Genomic DNA, 19,296 nt, shown 5'->3' with positions numbered 1-19,296 from the left:
CTCTTGTTGCTCCCGACATAATCAAAAACTTGGTTTCTGTTCGTAAATTCACCACTGATAATCATGTGTCTGTTGAATTTGATCCGTCTGTTTTTTTTCTGTGAAGGATTTGCATTCGAGGAAGATTCTCCTTCGATGTAACAGTTCCGGGGTGCTTTATCCTATTACTGCCTCTGCCGTATCACCTTCAACATCGTCTCTGTCTCATCCTATATCCCTTGCCGTGTGCTCTCATGACATTTGGCACAGCCGTCTCGGCCACCCTGGGACAGCTATCTTAGATAATTTACGTGCAAACTCTTTCATTCAATGTAATAAAACTCAGTCTACCAAACTTTGTCATTCTTGTCAAGTTAGTAAACATGTTCGTCTGCCATTTTTTGAATCAAATTCTGTTACCTTTGCTCCCTTTGATATCATTCATAGCGACTTATGGACCTCACCATTACATGTTGAGACCGGTTTTAATTACTATCTTATCTTGTTAGACGACTTCACAAATTATCTATGGATCTTTCCTCTCAAATTAAAATCCCAAGTTTATACCAAGTTCTTGGAATTTCGTTCCTTCGTCAAAACTCAGTTCGAACGTGAAATCAAAACTTTTCAATGTGACATGGGTCGTGAATTCGACAACTCATCGTTTCATGAATTTGCTCAAAAACATGGGTTAGTTTTCCGTTTCTCATGCCCTCATACCTCCTCTCAAAACGGCAAAGCTGAGCGAATGATTCGTCGTGTCAATGACATCACTCGCACACTTATGTCTCATGCATCTATCCCTCCCAAATATTGGGCCGACTCCTTACACATGGCCGTCTACCTCCACAACATTCTTCCTTCCAAAATCCTAAATTTCTCTTCTCCGGTGTCCATTCTCTATCAACGTCAACCAACCTACTCTCATATCCGTACTTTTGGTTGTCTTTGCTACCCCAATCTTTCCGCTACCACTACTCATAAGCTTTCTCCTCGTTCTACTAAGTGTGTTTTTCTTGGGTTTCCAACCCATCACCGTGGCTATCGATGTCTCGACTTAGCCACTAACAAAATCATCTTGTCTCGTCATGTGACCTTTGATGAAAACGTGTTCCCCTTCAAGAACACTGTCTCTACTTCATCAAACTGTCAAAACTCTTCCTCTACACCATCTTCCACTCTCCTTCCCTTTCGTTTCTGTTACCCAACATCTTCTAATCCTACTGTCCAGCCTACTTCCGCTGCTACATCAATTCCTTCCCTACTGCACAGCAACGCCCTGACGTTGCTCCACCATCTTCCGCCACTACACATCCTCCTTCTCCTGCAATACAGCTCTACACACCTCCTCATCGTCGTTCTACTACAGCACATCATCTCCACATTCCTCCACAGCAGCAGTCAGCTTCCACAGCTCCTGACAGCAACACTTCAGCACCTGCAACAGCGCCTGTCTGCACCTCTTCAACACCTGCAACAGCGTCTGACTGCACTACTCATCTCCACATTCCCCCACAGCAGCAGTCAGCTTCCACAGCTCCTGACAGCAGCACTTCAGCACCTGCAACAGCGCCTGTCTGCCCATCTTCAATGCCTGCAACAGCGTCTGACTGCACCACTTCAGCGCCTGACTGCACTATCCAGGCAGTCACGCCTTCTTCTTCTACTCATCCTGGCACTTCAGCCAACTCCTCTCGTCCTGTCACTCGTGCATCTCGTGGCATCTTCCGTCCCATTCACAGATTGAACCTCAATGTTCAGACACCACAGCACATCTCCAACTTGCCAAAATCTCACCTTTATGCTCTTAGGGATCCCAACTGGACCAAGGCCATGCGAGATGAGTTTATTGCTATGTTAAAAACTAACACTTGGGATCTAGTACCACGACCTATTGGATCTCATGTTATTCGTTCCATGTGGTTATTTCGTCACAAGTTTAATGCAGATGGTACATTGCAGCGATACAAAGCCCGTCTTGTTGCCAATGGTAAATCGCAACAGGTTGGGGTTGATTGTTTTGAGACTTTCAGTCCGGTTGTTAAGCCTGCCACCATTCGTACCGTTCTCAGCATTGCCACATCAAAATCTTGGCCGATTCACCAATTGGACGTTAAGAACGCTTTCCTTCATGGGGACTTATCTGAGACAGTTTATATGCATCAACCTCCGGGATTTGTTGACCCTGCTCGACCTGATTATGTTTGTCGTCTTCGCCGATCTCTTTATGGTCTCAAACAGGCGCCTCGGGCGTGGTTCCAGAGGTTTGCGACTTTCATCACAGGTTGTGGTTTTCAGGGTAGTGTTTGTGATCCTTCTCTATTTATCTACCGGTCCGGCCGGGAAACTGCATACTTATTACTATATGTTGATGACATCATACTCACTGCCTCTACTGATGCTCTCCTAGCCCGGTTTATCGACCTGATGAAACTGGAATTTTCTATGACTGATCTTGGCCCGTTACATCATTTTTTGGGTATTACTGCTTCTCGTTCTTCCTCAGGGTTGTTTTTATCTCAGTCACTCTACACAAAGGACATCATTGCTCGTGCATCCATGACGAACTGCAAACCAGCAGCAACTCCGGTTGACACGAACTCTAAGCTCAGTGCTACTTCTGGACCAGCACTTTCGGATCCTACTTTATATCGTAGTCTGGCCGGAGCGTTACAATATCTCACTTTCACTCGACCGGATATCTCTTATGCGGTTCAGCAGGTATGTTTATTTATGCATGACCCTCGGGAGCTACACATGCAAGCCATTAAGCGCATTATTCGATACCTTCAGGGCACTATTGATCATGGTTTGTCTCTCTCGGTTTCGAACATCTCTGGCCTTACCGCCTATTCTGATGCTGATTGGGCGGGTTGTCCTGACTCACGCCGATCAACATCCGGTTACTGCATTTTTCTTGGAGACAATCTTGTCTCTTGGTCTTCCAAACGTCAAGCAACGGTGTCTCGCTCAAGTGCTGAAGCAGAATACAGGGGTGTCGCTAATGCTGTGGCTGAAACAACCTGGCTCCGGAATCTACTTCTTGAGTTGCATATGCCGTTACAACGGGCCACTCTAGTGTATTGTGACAATGTGAGTGCTGTCTACATGTCTGGTGATCCGGTCCAACATCAACGTACAAAACATGTGGAGATTGACATCCATTTTGTTCGTGAACGGGTTCGTATTGGTGATATTCGTGTCTTACACATTCCTTCCGAACATCAATACGCTGATATCTTCACCAAGGGTCTTCCAAGACAATTGTTTATTAATTTTCGTTCTAGTCTTAGCGTTTGTTCCTCTCCCGCTCAGACTAAGGGGGTGTAATAGAAGATACTCTACCTTATTTACGGTCACAGGATATTCTCCTTAATTGACCAAAACAATAATAATATATATGGCCATTATCTCTCAAAAGAGGGTAAGGCATTATACCAAAAACCCTAACAGGGAGGACTAATAAGAAAGCCTGTGCAGCTTGTAAGTACCATAGGAAAAGATGTTCACCAGAATGTCCCTTAGCTCCATATTTTCCTTCAGATACAGGAGGAGAAGATTTCCAGCATGTTGTTAAAGTTTTTGGTGCAAGCAATTTCACAAAGCTGCTTATCAAATCAGCTGGGGTAGAACAGCGTTCGGCGGCTGAGACCATGATAATGGAGGCAAGGGCTAGAAGATCTGATCCTGTTCATGGGTTGGGAGGGATTGCAAAGGCCCTTTCAAAGAAATTGAATGATCTTGCTTCTGAACTTGCTTTTGTCGATCAACAAAACCAATTTCATCGTCACCACAGTGGAGTAATGCTGCAAGAACACCAGCAAGTTCAATCGAATGAAGCTTCTCCGTCACCACTAAGGGCAGCAGTACCATTTTCTTCCCTGCAAGAATGTGGCAGTAGTAGTCTTACAGTAAGTTTATCACTTTCTCATATATATCAAGCAGTATAATGTACATAGGAGCAAATTTTGATTTCCTGAAACTTGGATAGTTCATGAAACTTCATTTCTACTTGTTTTGCACTTTCTTCTACAAGTTACGTGACTTTCAGAGAAATTTTGGAACCTGTGTTTTTTCGATCTGGGGACCATCGGAAACCCAACAAATTCGGCCACCTGAATCACGTGGAGAGAAGTTCCAGTAAGACTCAAATTCCTTCCTACATATACTCCAGAGTCCTGACTGAGTCCAGAGTGACTCAATACTCCTCCTCATTCCCCATAAAAACACTTTTTATTTACTTGAAAATCCAACTACAGCTGATCAAATCAAATTGTGCATTTGCTGATTCCGATAGATCTCATCAAATCAATAATGGCGATCTCCTCATCTTCTTCGATTCCTAGTCGTCAACTGTTCATCAATGGTGAATATAGACAACCATTACACAAGAAAAGAATTCCCATCGTCAATCCCTCTACTGAACAGATTATCGGTATGATTTCTTCTTTCTCCAAAAATTTTTGATTGTTATTTTGTATTTCCTTCGATATTAATTCAAGAGATTATCATTCGGTTGATTTCGATTTTTTTTTTTTAATATTAATTGGTGCAATCTAGTGATTATTTTTGTTTTGTATTAATTGAAACTGCGAATTTGAATGTTACTTGTGGAATTTGGGTATTCTGTTCTGTTGTTGTTGCAGGTGATATACCAGCAGGAACGGCTGAAGATGTAGAGCTTGCAGTTGATGCTGCAAGGAAGGCTTTATCTAGGAACAAAGGGAAAGATTGGCCAAAGACTACTGGAGCTTTTCGTGCTAAGTATTTACGAGCAATTGCAGCTAAGGTATTTGAGATTAATTCTGTTAATATTCATGTCAATTTTCCATAAATATTATTTGAGCAATTGCAGTAGTAGTAGAAGTGTATATGTGCTTGTGTGAAGAATATTGACGTCTTTCAGGTGTGCTGAAATTTTTGTTTCACCTCTCTTTGCAGGTACTTGAAAGAAAATCTGAGTTGGCTAGGCTAGAAGCCCTTGATTGTGGAAAACCATTGGATGAAGCAGCGTGGGACATGGTATGATAACAATGCACCTTTTCAAAACAATTCTAGAGGTTTGATCTATCATGGATATTTGCCTCACCTTTTTTTCTTAAATTTCAATCCAGGATGATGTTGCTGGATGTTTTGAGTATTATGCAGATCTTGCTGAAGGCTTAGATGCAAAGAAAAAGGTTCCTGTTAACGTCCCAATGGAGACATTTAAGAGTCATGTTCGCAAAGAACCCATTGGAGTCGTTGGACTGATTACTCCATGGTATATATGTTTCTTCCTGAATTTTTGTCAACTCCTGGTTATCTTGTTGTATTACTACCACTGTATTTGTGTACATACCCATCGTATCAGTCCAATCTATATGATAAGAGAATCATGTCTGTGAAACTTGTTTTGACGTCAATGTTGGATTATTCTTTATTGAAGGAATTACCCTCTTTTGATGGCTATCTGGAAGGTGGCTCCAGCCCTGGCTGCTGGGTGTGCAGCTATACTGAAGCCCTCTGAGTTAACATCCATGTAATACTTCTCTTTCCTTCTTATTTATTTTTTATGTTTCTTTCCGCTTTTGTCTGTGTGGATGTTCGTGAAATTTTTTACTTGTGCTGACTAGCTCATTGCATCTTCATTTTTCAGAACTTGTTTAGAGTTGGGTGATATCTGTAGAGAAGTTGGTCTACCTCCTGGTGTACTCAACATTGTAACTGGATTAGGTCCAGAAGCTGGTGCTCCTTTAGCAGCTCATCCTCATGTCGACAAGGTGCATATATATCTCTTAGTCATGCAACTTTAAACTGTTTAACTTCTTGAGTAATACCTCTTTTACAACTTTTGCCATTTGTACTGTCTAATTCTTCTGATTTTTTTACCAGATTTCATTTACCGGAAGTACCGCAACAGGAAGCAGAATAATGACAGCTGCATCTCAACTCGTCAAGGTATATAATCTTATTTATTTCTTCTTTTCTTCTCAAATTTTCCACGTTCCTGACTGTTTTATTCCATAATAAGGACCCTGATTTAGAGACATTGTAGATAAGATAAAACGTAAGCTCCACATGCCGACAGAGAAACTCATCAGTAATTAGTATTTCATTCTTTTGATATCATTCCTTCCTCTCACTGATGTATTTGATTGATCTACAGCCCGTCACTTTGGAACTCGGTGGAAAAAGTCCTATTGTTATATTTGAGGATACAGACCTCGACAAAGGTAACTATCTTATTTACAACTTTGTGTTGCTTGAATAGTACCCAAATATCTGCACAATATTTACCGACACATAAAATTGTATGGAATAGCTTGTGGTGTCTCGAGTCATGTCATAACACTTGAAGTTGAATCATAAGATTACAGTGCTCCCTTTCGTGTGGATATTAATGTTTCTGTTGCTTGTGTTTCATTCTAAAATAGCTGCCGAGTGGACTATGTTTGGTTGTTTCTGGACAAATGGTCAAATGTGCAGTGCAACATCTCGACTTATTGTACACGTAAGTAGCAATACTGAAACCTTTTCGTCTGCTCTGCAAGGCTACATTTCATGCCATGTTGCCTTTTTTGGCCCCTCCGTCTGGCTTTTTTATATTGATCCTAAAATAAGAAAGTATTTGTTTTACATTTCAGGAAAATATTGCAGAGAAATTTCTTCAGAGACTCGTTAGCTGGGTTAAAAAAGTCAAGGTCTCAGATCCTATGGAAGAAGGTTGCAGGCTTGGCCCTGTTGTTAGTGGAGGACAGGTACCAACATCGTCTAACTAGGACTATTTCTCGTTTTCCAAGCATTTAGTACTCACTGGTACTTATTTAGTACTTAATTAGGCCTGACTTTACTATTCCACGTTCTTTTAGATTTCAAAGTACCACTAAGTTTAGGCTGAATATAATTTGAGTGCTTTACAAGCAAAATAGAGTCCTTTGATTTTATTCAAGCTTCTGAGTTATTTTTTTAAATGGAGTGTATAACCAGAAATGACCCAGCTTCTATGCTTTTTATTAACAGTATGAGAAGATAATGAAGTTCATATCAGTCGCTAAGAGTGAAGGTGCAACGATTCTCTGTGGAGGAAGGCGTCCACAGGTAATTTAAATGTTACCCATACATTGTGTTTCAGTACTGTTATTCTTTATTCAAAATCCAAGTATGTTACTCACAAATGAATGGCATTGCAGCACTTGAAAAAGGGATTCTTTATTGAGCCAACCATCATAACAAATGTTGATACATCCATGCAAATTTGGAGAGAGGAAGTCTTTGGACCTGTTTTGTGTGTTAAAACATTCAAAACTGAAGAAGAAGCCATTGAACTTGCAAATGACACTGAGTGAGTTTTTATTTTTCCGTTATATTATTCTGATGATTTGATTTTAAGGGTTAAAAGTGAGCTGATTGAAATATGGGGTATGGGTCATTCACAGGTACGGTTTGGCTGCTGCTGTGATTTCGGATGATCTAGAAAGGTGTGAACGCATGACACAGGTATAAACATTATGAACTTTTTAATGAAGCTCAAATACCTTGTTTTTAACAATCATTGCTGCCAGTACCGTCCTTTTTTCAATTCGGATGTGGTTTTGAAGTTTGTATACACGATCTTGTTTTCTTATCTAGGCTTTTCAAGCTGGAATTGTGTGGGTGAATTGTTCACAACCTTGCTTTTGCCAACTTCCTTGGGGAGGCATTAAACGTAGTGGTTTTGGGCGGGATTTAGGTGAATGGTAAGAAATCCATACTTTCAGTGAGAAATTTGATTAAAATGCAATATGTATCAAGAGACACTAATGAATCTTCTTTTGATGTTCTACTACAGGGGACTCGAAAACTTTTTGAGTGTGAAGCAAGTTACTCAGTACATCTCAAATGAGCCATGGGGTTGGTATCAATCTCCTTCGACAAAGCCACTTTCAAAGCTCTAAATTTTATCTGAGAAAGTCAGGGGAGGGGAAAGCTTGTTCATCTTTGTTTGATGGCAAATAGAATACAGAGCAAATTTGATAGTCTTAGAACATGGATAAGTAGTTGCCAGTTGATGAAACTTTGTTTTTACTTTTCATAGTATTTTCTTCTATTAGCTGTTTCTCACAATAAACCTTTTATAGCTATCAACTAATTTTGGCTAAAATCCCGTAATGTCAAGAATAAACAACTGAGAACCATTACCATTATAACATATCTGCCGTAATTGACAGTTTTCTGCAATGCATTTTATCAAACAGTTGGCTCTTCAACTTTATAACCATTTTCATCAGATTGGTACAGCATACAACAAAAAAGATTATTCTGTAAAACAGGCAACTGACCAAAAAGAGAACCTGACAGATAGATTGATCCATTAATTCCATATAGTACAAAATGTAGACAAGCTAAAAATGGGAAACAATGAGAAGAAAAATGAAGACCTAAAATAGTAACTGACATAGTGGTACAAGTGACTGCTGTGGTGGTTTTATCTTCTCCTCTATGCATCCCACCCATCTTTCCGACTATCGAAATCCCATTTCCAATTATCGATGCTCCCATATATCTCAGTAAACTTGGCAATGCAGTCACTTCTTATGTTCTCATGCACTTGCGTATTCCCACTAATTGCTACTCCTGAGAATTTCGACATATCAACGACCCATGAAGGTTTGACATACTCAACTGCCTGCGAGGAAGAACTCGAATTCGCATACAAGAAATTCAAAAGAACATCCTCGCAATTGAAGAACTTGTCTACAATTTCCCTTCCTTCCTTGGCTTCATCACCCCAGTACGTCTCAAATGCCTTTGTACAATCAATGAATGCTGCTCCTGTCAATATCATGTTATACCCTTTCCGCTTACGTGCAAACCTCTCATTTCTGTACCTCAATGGGCTCCCAGCAACGAGTCTAGGATAGAATCCAACTATTCTATTTGGGTGTTCACGCCATACTCTAAAACCTCGTTCAATATCATCACACGACATCATGATATCATCGTCGAGCTCAAGAACAGCCTTGGTTGTTATCAGTGGATCCACCCTGAAACGATTGTTCAGTGAATTCTGTTTCTCTACTCTAATCCTAACTGGCACTACTGTATCAAAGTCACCCAACTCCGGCGGATTACCTTTGTTCCACACCACTACAATCTCCTTCACTGACGGACACCTTGAGTAATGCTTCACACATATTTTCAAATTCCAAAGCCTGGCTTCGTAAGTCATTGTTAGTAATGTAAACTGCGAATACTGATCCTTCCACAAATAAGGTTCTTCAGCACCATTTCCGCCATAAATATATCTGACTCCTGTGCACATTAATACAACACCTAGTACAAAAATCAACACGAGAACTAATTTTCCCATACAGGTACTAGGTTTAATCCAACCTCGCACGAACGAACTTCCTATGTTCATGCGAGTATAGAACCATCTCATCTTGGAAGAAAATAGATTTGGATAATCCTCCCATCTCAAGAATACGTCATTTCTCTTAGATGTAGCATGAAAACATCGCGGTAAAATGCAATTCACAGGTCCCAGCAATACTCCAACTAGTACAAATAGAGCAAGCACAACTGAAACAGCTGTAGACCCCACAATGCATCTATGAACAGAATCACCCGCAAGAGCACGATCACCATCCATTACCCCTATCCACTCCCCGGAGCCTAAATCTTGCACATCCAAATGATGATATCGAGCACCATTCCATGCATTTTTACCGTTCTTAGGTTCTTCTATACCTAGTGGCACTTCAACTTCTCGATATTCATCCTTAGTGAGAATCTCAACCTTAAAGGTACGAACTCGCTGCCCATATATTTTTCCACAATCTTGAGCAACACGGTAGAGGTTTCCATTGTACACAAATGGTCTACCTCCATTACGCAGTACTCCGAAGCTTTTACCAGTATTATGGATAGGGTTCTGTTTGTGAGGTTTCCAAGGACCAAGGGGTGAGCTACTATACCAGATATCCTGTTGCACATTCTTCAAGAAGCCAAAACCACTGTAATATGAGCCGAAGAGCCAATAGTTGCCGCCATAATTTATGATAACGGTATTCATAAAACCCTTCTTCATGATAACTTTTTCTAGTGTCCATTTGAGAGGAAAATCAACTGCCTTGTAGAGACGAAGTTCACCTTTGTCACTAGTTTCTGGAATCATGTATATCTGCCGGAGAAATCAATAGAAAACTGAGAGGACAATAACTGAATAATAACTGAGATTTGAAGAAAGAAAGAAACAAAAGAAAAAAATTTGCTCCAACATTAACTTACTTCATCATTGTAGTTGAAAACATATGGATGTGAGAGATGATATCCCTCGTCTAAAGCAATACCCAATTGTTCCCATGTTACACCTTTATCAGTACTTTTTGCAACAGCAATGTCTCCTTGCGAAGTGATGGAATTCTTTGTTTCATAAAACATATAAAGAATATCCCCCTGGATGATAACCAACAAAATTTGAGATCTACGGAAGGTTTCCAACATACACGAGAGGTTAGCAATGTACAGTAAGAGAAAAAAGATAAAACGAAGTGGGAGATGCAATACTTGGCCATGGATATTGCTAGACAAATAAAAAAGAAGTGCGGTATTATGATCTCCAAAGTTTAAAGCATAATTCTTTACCTATTAAACAAGGATACACCATTCTTAATTCTTCTTGGTACAACTAAGATGAACATGAAGTTCACTATATGTTCTAAACTACTTCGAGTGTCTCAGGCTCAAAGTTCGGGTTTCTCATGCCAATTTCAGAATCTTGTCTGTTCAGTCCCACAACTTTCCCACTGGCCAATTCTACATTCTGACCATGACAATCCATCATAGTCATTAGGAAAGAGTAATTGAAGCGGATCTATTTTACAATTGATGAACACTGAGCTGTCCAAACTTCCTTAGAGTTTCTCAAGCTTATCGAAGTTGAGGGTTTTTGGTGCTAATTTCAGAATCCCATCCGTCTAGTCCCACAACTTTCATACACTCACCAATTCACCTAATTCTTATGAGATGACATAAACTGACAATATACATTTTCTAGCCACGAGGATCTATCATATTTAACAGATTGATCTACTTTATCTGATTCTTATCAGGCGAACCATTGAATTTGTGATCTTGCAACACCTCAAAAATCCATTTGTTCCTAAACCGCTTCTCCTAAACATGAAATCCCTAATTCAAAATTTGAAAGTAACATACCTTGAGGAACAGAAAAGGCTCGGAAACAAAATTACTAGGGAACCCAGCATTTGAAACTGAAGCACAAGTAATCACAGGGTTCGCAACAGGCCAGGCAGAACTCTCATCCTTCCATTCCTTCCTCTGTTTCAACAAAATCACAATCAAAAATCAAATCAAAACCCAGATCCAGAAATCAACAAACAAACAATGGGTTGCATTCAAAATTTTAAATAACAAACTTACAGATTCAATTGGTTTGAGATTGAATGGAGAATCACCATAATACACACCAATAGACCAAGACCCTTCATTATCTTCTTGACAACCGATCGAAACTGGTGTTCTAGAATAAGGAGCGATAGCTAATCTCGCATAGATAGAAACAAGAAAAACAAAGAGAAGGAATGAAGTGAGAATGAAGAACGATGATTTAGAGAATGAAAATTGATTCAATCTCCATCTACACCAACACTTCATACTCACATCACAACAACTATTACTACTACTACTACTACTTGTTGAACCTCCACCAATCCTACTTGATCCCATTCAAAATCTCAATTTCATCTCCAAAATCCCTAAAAATCCCCAAAAATATACACTCAGAGATTGGAGAATCTTGAGTCGGTGATTGAACTCAGTAAAAGAAGGAATGTGTCAAATATTTGAGGAGGAAATCAGAGAATCTAGCGGGGTTTGATTTTTCAGATGAAGATCGAAGACGTGGAAGGAAGAAGGAAAAAGGAGGTCTTTTGTCTTTTCAGTGTTTCTCTGTTCAAAGAAGAAGACGATGAGAAAATTTTGAAAGTGCAGGCCTCGTCCATTGCGAGGTGCCACGTGAAAGTCGAGAAAAGATCACATTGGTGCATAGTGGGGCTGTCGGGCTGGCCGCTGGCACATTATCTGTAGAACTGGCTAGGGTGTGTAATCATGATTTTCATCACATGCGGAGAATATATTGTTCGAGGGAGCCAAAATCCGTCAAGTCTCGTTTTGAAGTTTGAAGCTTTTCCGGCCTTGGGTTGTATTATCTGGCTAAATTGGGGCGTATAATACTTAATTGGGTCCTATCAAATTTTCCTTTGCACATCACCAAATTACTATAGGCACCCAAACTTCTAAAAAATACTAATTTACCCCCATATTAATTCGTAAAACTCTCTCATATAAATTCTAATCTTTCTATTTTCAATAAATCCAAAAACAAAAAAATCTAAACCTAAATTTTTTTTTCTGTTTCCATCCTAATCTTTCCAAATTCTCAAAACCCTAATTTTCATCTTCTTCTCCAACGAATCTTCGATCCACACAAGAAAAAGGTAAATCTCCATCAACTCAATCTATGATTCTTCATATCTTGTTGATTTACATGTTTAAATCTTCGTTTTTGACAAATCAAAATTCTGATTACACCTAGAATCAGTTTTTATTGACCTATCCAATAAACCGATTATGGATTTTGTTTTCGTCCATGAAGAGCATGCACAGTAATCGGTTTACATGATGATTAACATAACCCGATTCTGGGGTAGAAATGAAATATGAAAATACATCACCAGAATCGGTTTATATATGTAATATGTATAATCCGATTATTATAGTCTCTTTGTCTTCCTTTCCACAATCGGGTTTTATACATGTACCACATAACCCAATTGTTTTAGTCTCTTCAGAATCGGATTACTTATCTTTCTATATGTACCGATTTCTTACTTGATTTTTTTTTTTTTTTTTGTATAATGGACTTCATACACCTAGCATTTTACAATCGAGAGGTAACCTTTGAGGATGTTCCGAGGAAACCACAAAAAGTGCCAGAGAGAAGCCTATATAAGTTTGCTTTCGGAGCTGAGACCCGTCTTGAACAAGCCCTCACATTGATTGATATGCTTGCACTGGAAGAGCTTGTTGAGGTCATGAGGTTCGTTAGGATGAGAAGAATCATTATTTCAGCTGAGAGGCATCGCCACCATGAGTTGGAAGGTATGTTTGAAGAAATGGCTGAATGTATAGCCATGGATGATGCATAAGCTGCTGCTCTTAATGATGTTGCTGCTGGTGGTGATGCAGCTGCTCCTGATGTTGGTGCTGGTGGTGGTGGTGCTACTCCTGATGATGTTGCTGCTGCTGCAAATGCGCCTGGTGCTCCTTAAGTTTTTAAGTTTAACTTTTAAATACTAAAACTTTAAGTTTACAAAACTTGTTGTTGTTTTAAGTCTTTTGGGATGGTTGATGTATGTATTTTGGATGATATTTGTGTGGTTGATGTTTTTATTTTGGATGATCTTGTGTTGAACTCAATGCACTTAATGTTTAAATTGATTCTAGCCTGACATGCCAACAATCGGTTTACTCGATATGTCAACATAAACCGATTGTGCAATACATTCTTCCTGGATGTTTTTAAGCCAAGCTAGAATCGGTTCACATATGAATATATATAAACTGATTAGTGTCGGTGAATTAAAATGTTTTTAATCGGTTTACGTTGGTCGCAAGAAATTCCGATTCCTTGTGGCATACAAACACAATCGGGGTTTACAGTCCTTCTATGTAAACTCTCACGAGACTATAACTCGTCCACTAGGGTCGCCTAGGGGTTTAAAGGCTTGATGCAAATGGTAACTGGATTATTTTGTTTGTCGGTTGATTAATAATTCTCATATAGACTTGCAGAATTTCGGTTGATGATGAAAACAAGGGCAGACGCAATAAGGGAGAGCTAACATGGGCAAGTCCGGATTAGCTCTTCAATTCCACTGTTTAAATTTTAAATTTAGATTTTTTTTATTTTTCTTTGGGACTAATCTAGTGTTAGTCCATGTCATATTTGGCTTTTAAAGCATACCAAAATCCGTGCTTGTTAGGGTTAGCTCAGTTGGACAGGAACCCAACTCTTATATTTGAGGTCATTGGAGATCCCATAAAATCTTAATAACTAAAAAAAAATATCGGTCCCTGTATGGAAATATGACCTGGTAACATTTATAATTGTGGATCATCCTGAAACACTACAGCATATCCTGCATTTGCAACATATCATTTCCGAGTGTGTGCAACGATATTGACGTTGCACCCTTGCGCAACGTCAATATCTGTTGCACACCAAAACATACGTTACACAAAATAACTAATATTGGTTTATTAAATGAAATTAATAGACCAACGTTTTGGAAATGTGTAAAAACGTTGTACATAAAACGCATTTATGTAATATGATATAGTTCCATGGGCCTTTAGTAGCCTAGTCTTTTTAATCTCAGATATTTTTAATTTTTATTAATTTTCTTTTTTTACAAAAGCTTAAAAAAAAATTCCTCGTCTTTTACTCTCTCCCTCTCTCTCTCTTATTTTCAGAGAGTTTTTCTTGCGAAGAAAAATGCCGGATAAAACGCGATTTCTTTCTCAAAATCAAAATCCAGAGATCTCTTTCGATTTACCGACCAAATCAAAACCTTGCATTCAGTAATCTAAACCCAGAAATTTCGATCTATTCTATAAAAATTTGAAGAAAAAAAATCCTAAACCTAGAAAATAATTTTGTTCTTGAAATCCAAAATCAGTTCATCTAATAGTTGATTTCTTTGTTGATTATCATCAGGTATAAACTATTATCTTCTACTACTATTGTTTAATTTTGATTTTGTTGGTCATATTTTGATCTATTGTTTGACCTAACTCTGTGAAGTTGGATTCTTACTGCATGTATAGTTTTGGGTGTTCTTTTTTTACATTTTGTAATTTTAAAGCATGGGGTATATTTAGATTTCAGTTTATTGAAGTTGATTTGGTGTTTTGAAGTAAGCGATTTTACTTTCAAGTCTTGCTATATAGTTTTTTTTTTTTTTTTTGGTATTATGTAAAGTTTTGAGCCATGGGTATGTTTTTCTTTCAATTTAATGGTTTCTTGATGCTGGTTTTATGTAAAGTCTCATATAAAAGTGAATGGATTAGATACAAAGTTGGGTTCATGGCTTTGAGGTGGATTTTAAGTTATTTGTTTTTGTTGTATTCATCTGAAAGGAGAAGTTAAAGAGTTGTTGTAGTTATCATTGTTGTCCATGTTGTTGTCAGATGAAAAATTTATAAAGTATGGTTTGTGTTTTGATGCAGGTTTTGTAGAATACAATTGTGGTTTTAAGGACTTGAAAAGTCGGGTAATTTGTTCAACTTTTGTTCAGCTGCTATAGGTGTCTCCTATATCTAAATGTTAAGCTTCTTACTTTCTTATTATTGGCTGCTTACTTAGGTATTGACATATCGTGCATGAAACGTGTTCATCGCAGAGAGAGGTTTCCTTCTTGTTTGTACTTCTATTATTCTGTATTTTCTACATCTCTCATATTGTTTGTTGTCTAATTTGCTCTCAGTTTGCTTGTAATTCAGCTTCCGTCTTGGAATTGCTCTTAGCTTATCAGTATTCATTGGCCTGAATTGTGTTGTTGAATTGTGCTCAAGGAATGAGTAGAATTAGCTTATCTGTCTTTGACTCACTGCAGTCATCTAACAGATTTAGTTTCTTAGTATTTGTAGATTTAGTGGTTATCCCATGACGTTGTCCATGAAGCATAGTTCGTCTTGGTTATTTGAAATCATGGTGGATTTGTAAAAGAATGGCGTATTTTTATCACCTTGTTGTAGCCATATTTATCTTTCCACAAGATTTCTTCTAGAGAATATAAGTATGTTAACTTATCAGATAAAATAGGTAATGCACTAGTATCTCCAGGTGAATTGTTTTGCAGTTCCTTTAAATTCTCTTTTGTTTCATGAATTGAGAAATTTATATTACCGAAAGACACTTTATTCCGGTGGTTGAGTTTTATTTAGCATGTTTCATTTGAAAGGATTTTGAGCGTCTCACTTTAACTGACCAGGCTTGTTCAATAATAATTTTACAGGTTGGATCTTTTGTTCACATGGACCTGAAGTGGTAAGATTTATGCAGGCTATTTATATTAGGACTAAGAGAAACCAAGATTGGGGAGTGGTCAAAACTGATACAGGGTAAATGAAGAATGTAAGTTTGCGGAAAAGCAACCTTGCACATACTATTTACAATGGCCCGATCAATTCTTTCCAGTACCCGATTATTTCCTTCTTGCTTGTTGGTCCATGTAAAGTCGGGTCGAGAGAATGACATGTCTCTAAGGTCCTAAGCTATCATTAAACTTTCAACTAGTATTTTTGTGTCGTTATCAGAGATAGATCTCCTACCATGATGGTAGGGATATATTAATCAAAGGGGTTGTGTTAAAAACTCTGCCCAATAGCTAGCTCTCAAATTTGATTTTGATTCACCATACACAAAATAAAGGTCGCATTTGGTGTTATCTTTGATTGGCTGGGAGGAACAGAAAAAACCCCTTTGGCTAGAGTTGATTATCGACAAATGAAACCCATCCTTCCAAGCTATTCCTAAGCCTCCTTTTCTTTCCGATAGAAGGTAAATTAAATGAATTATGATATCCCAAAGAACAATTTTTTTTTGTGGTGATATTTACACTACTTATAGTTTCGGAAACAAAGAATATGTGAGGGGTTTTTAATTTGATAATTTAATGTAGTTCTCGAACTGCCCGTGCCTAATTAGTTGAAGGTTGAAAGATTAGTTACGAAGACTTTTATCTTTATTACAAACTTTTTCCTGAATTGTCCTTGCATTTAAGTCATTTAAAATTCTAAAAAATTATAATAATACTGATAATATTTGGAGGGTGTTTGGATGCTCTATCAGAAATTGTTTTTCATCTTCCAATAGTAAAAAGGTCAGAAGTTCAATTGACAATATAATTTGATCGAATTCTAAAAGCAAAATAACAAAACTTTGTACGAAACAAATATTTTTCTTCTGTTCCAATTTCTGAAATTGACTTTTACTTCTAGGATCCAAATACCCTATTAATAATCCTAAAACGTGTAGGATGTAGAGCAGTGTATTCCACTTTCCTTAAATTGGAGTTCGAGAACCAAGAAATAAACTACTCTTTTAAGGAGTAAAAATCTCTAAATATTTCGGGAATTGGGTAGGCTTGGAAATAATTAATCTCTTTTCTTTTCTTATCTACAGGCAAATATATAGACTTTCGTCTAAGGAGGAATTTTGTACTAATTCTTGATTTTTTTTATCAAAATATGCGTCCAAATAAATCACAAAATGTTATAGCAAAACAAAAGCCAAATATAAAAAAGGAAAAGAGAAAAAAACTAAAGCCAAAAAAATAGATAAAATAATAACCTTATCGTACATAGAAATTCACGTATGGTTAGACGTGAGAAATTCATGTTGAAATTCGCTTATGTTTGTAAATAACTAGTTTAGGTCAGACTTATTTTGGGTTGATTGACTCAGATTTTACCATACTGTACTTCTTACCCTTTTTTTTTTCTCTTTGAGAAGAACTACTCGTGTATTACTGAACGACTAGTGTCACTGATCCACCCTAAACCGGACAATTGAATTGTCTGATTTTTTTTCCTGAACGGTTATATCATTGACGCAACAATACTAGTCAAGCTTACTTAATCTCTTGGGGATAGCGAAAGCAGACAACTGATGAATGGAATCAATAGAAAATCTTTATGTTGAAATGGTTGGAACGGCAAGTTAGGTATAATAACTATTCTTGCGAAATGTTTATGGGAACTTTTAGTCTACATGTACTCCACGAATGAACATTTTTTGATCGTCTTATTCATTCCGTCTTTGATCGTTAGGAGTAAACATAATTGTGTACATTATAAAAAAAAAGAATCCAGTCTAGGATTAATACCTTTTTGCTGGTTTTTTAGTGAAAAAAGTGATTAACGGATAAAAAGACTGATAAAAATGGTGATAGTTATAGTCATCAAATTAATACTTTAGAAATTTTGATAAACGTGACAGTTAGGAAAAATGTAGGTGGCAAATAGATGGAATCATTAACCAGGAGATTCAATGGATTTAAATTAATGATACAACATACGAAATTCTTTAAGAAGGAATTTAAAACGAAATCCAATGAATTACGCAATTAATATATAAGATATCCTTTGACGCATATTTAATGGAATAAATCTCTTAAATACCAAAGCAAAAACACATACAACAAAAGTCATCCAGACTAGTAACTTCTAGATTAGCTAGTGTCTTGTATAACCAAATGCCTTCAATTCGTGAAGCCTTTGCAGCTACTCCTTTGGAAGGAAATCGTGTTTTACCCATCGATTTCGATTCAGTTAACGATGATGTTCCTGATTCACATACATGGCTTACTAATCCAGGGGTGTATAATATCACTGATGAGCGTATCATAGCATCAACAACAATACCTGTAATCGATCTCAACAACCCTAACGTGGTGAAAGACTTAGATTATGCATGTGAAAATTGGTATGCCTATCAAGTTATCAACCATGGTGTTCCCCGAGACGTAATCAAGAACCTTGAGCTACATTGCGACCGTTTATTTACTCTTGAAGTGAAGAAAAAGTTAAGAGCGGCAAGAGCAGCAAATGGCATCACTGTTTATGGTTCAGCGCATATATCTTGGTTCGAATGTTTTGGGATGATTGGCTCATCTGCCGAATATTGTAAGAAAATCTGGCCTGATCAAGAAGATCAATGCTACGAATTCTGGTAACTTATTTTCATTCCCCACCAAAGTGGAAGATTTGAAATATTCTCATTCAAGTTAGGGCATGCTACTATTTTATTCTTACACTGTTTCACATTTAAGATCCTGTTTTTCTATACAAAGTCTCATATTTTGGATCCTATTTTTCTAGTATATACAATCAAAACGCTAATAGATTTGAAACTAATGTTTTCGGTATAACACCGCGATCCACTAAAAAATCCTAAATTTGACTACTCTCTCTCTAAACCCATCCTTAAGATGGTGTGTATATATAGCCGAAAATACACTCTTTCATTAAGTGATCTTTTTTGGGAGGGACTTGTACATAATTGGCTTTGCTAAATTATCCGGCATAAAAACTATTTTTAAGCTCGTTTTGGCAAGCCAACTTAATATACATAGGAAAATCTTTGGTTGTGTGGTTTCGGAGATAGCATCAGCCAAAGAAAGCCTACTTGTTATATCTACTTATGAGGAAATATAATTTATCGAACTTTACTGTAGCCAGTACAATCACATAATTTATTGTTCTACT

General features: G+C 37.7%; 2 protein-coding genes and 1 long non-coding RNA gene across 3 annotated transcripts; 2 read left to right on the top strand and 1 right to left on the bottom strand.

Annotated features, from left to right (window-relative positions):
- Window positions 1-3,976: 3,976 nt before the first annotated feature.
- LOC113323772 (betaine aldehyde dehydrogenase 1, chloroplastic-like) lies at window positions 3,977-8,144 on the top strand. The gene is made up of 16 exons (XM_026572115.1): window positions 3,977-4,119; window positions 4,277-4,414; window positions 4,626-4,768; window positions 4,921-5,001; window positions 5,094-5,242; window positions 5,408-5,500; window positions 5,618-5,741; window positions 5,854-5,919; window positions 6,128-6,194; window positions 6,396-6,472; window positions 6,606-6,719; window positions 6,982-7,059; window positions 7,152-7,303; window positions 7,398-7,458; window positions 7,591-7,697; window positions 7,790-8,144. Exons 2-16 carry the CDS (start codon window positions 4,294-4,296, stop codon window positions 7,893-7,895), a joined length of 1,539 nt encoding a protein of 512 aa, XP_026427900.1. The 5' UTR covers window positions 3,977-4,119; window positions 4,277-4,293; the 3' UTR covers window positions 7,896-8,144.
- Window positions 8,142-11,966, bottom strand: LOC113323771 (glycosyltransferase family protein 64 protein C5-like). Its single transcript, XM_026572113.1, has 4 exons — window positions 11,386-11,966; window positions 11,161-11,283; window positions 10,231-10,398; window positions 8,142-10,123 (listed from the first exon to the last, which is right to left on the bottom strand). The coding sequence occupies exons 1-4, from the start codon at window positions 11,689-11,691 to the stop codon at window positions 8,438-8,440; spliced, it is 2,283 nt and encodes a 760-aa protein (XP_026427898.1). The 5' UTR covers window positions 11,692-11,966; the 3' UTR covers window positions 8,142-8,437.
- Window positions 11,967-14,457: 2,491 nt separating this feature from the next.
- Window positions 14,458-16,475, top strand: LOC113323106. The gene is made up of 4 exons (XR_003347433.1): window positions 14,458-14,743; window positions 15,256-15,299; window positions 15,392-15,434; window positions 16,044-16,475. It is a non-coding gene; the product is annotated as an uncharacterized LOC113323106 (long non-coding RNA).
- Window positions 16,476-19,296: the final 2,821 nt, after the last annotated feature.

Source organism: Papaver somniferum, chromosome 11, assembly GCF_003573695.1.
Source record: "Papaver somniferum cultivar HN1 chromosome 11, ASM357369v1, whole genome shotgun sequence".
Taxonomy (NCBI): Eukaryota; Viridiplantae; Streptophyta; class Magnoliopsida; order Ranunculales; family Papaveraceae; genus Papaver; species Papaver somniferum.
Note: the sequence above shows the minus strand (reverse complement) of the source record. Positions and strands in the feature narration are given on the sequence as shown.

Coding starts and splice junctions, on each gene's coding strand:
- LOC113323772 (XM_026572115.1), top strand. CDS start 4,294: ATGGCGATCTCCTCATCTTCTTCGATTCCTAGTCGTCAACTGTTCATC. Junction 4,769..4,920: donor TACGAGCAATTGCAGCTAAG/GTATTTGAGATT, acceptor CTCTCTTTGCAG/GTACTTGAAAGAAAATCTGA. Junction 6,720..6,981: donor CTGTTGTTAGTGGAGGACAG/GTACCAACATCG, acceptor TTTTATTAACAG/TATGAGAAGATAATGAAGTT.
- LOC113323771 (XM_026572113.1), bottom strand. CDS start 11,691: ATGGGATCAAGTAGGATTGGTGGAGGTTCAACAAGTAGTAGTAGTAGT. Junction 10,399..11,160: donor AGCCTTTTCTGTTCCTCAAG/GTATGTTACTTT, acceptor GTTATCATCCAG/GGGGATATTCTTTATATGTT. Junction 10,124..10,230: donor TTTTCAACTACAATGATGAA/GTAAGTTAATGT, acceptor TTTCTCCGGCAG/ATATACATGATTCCAGAAAC.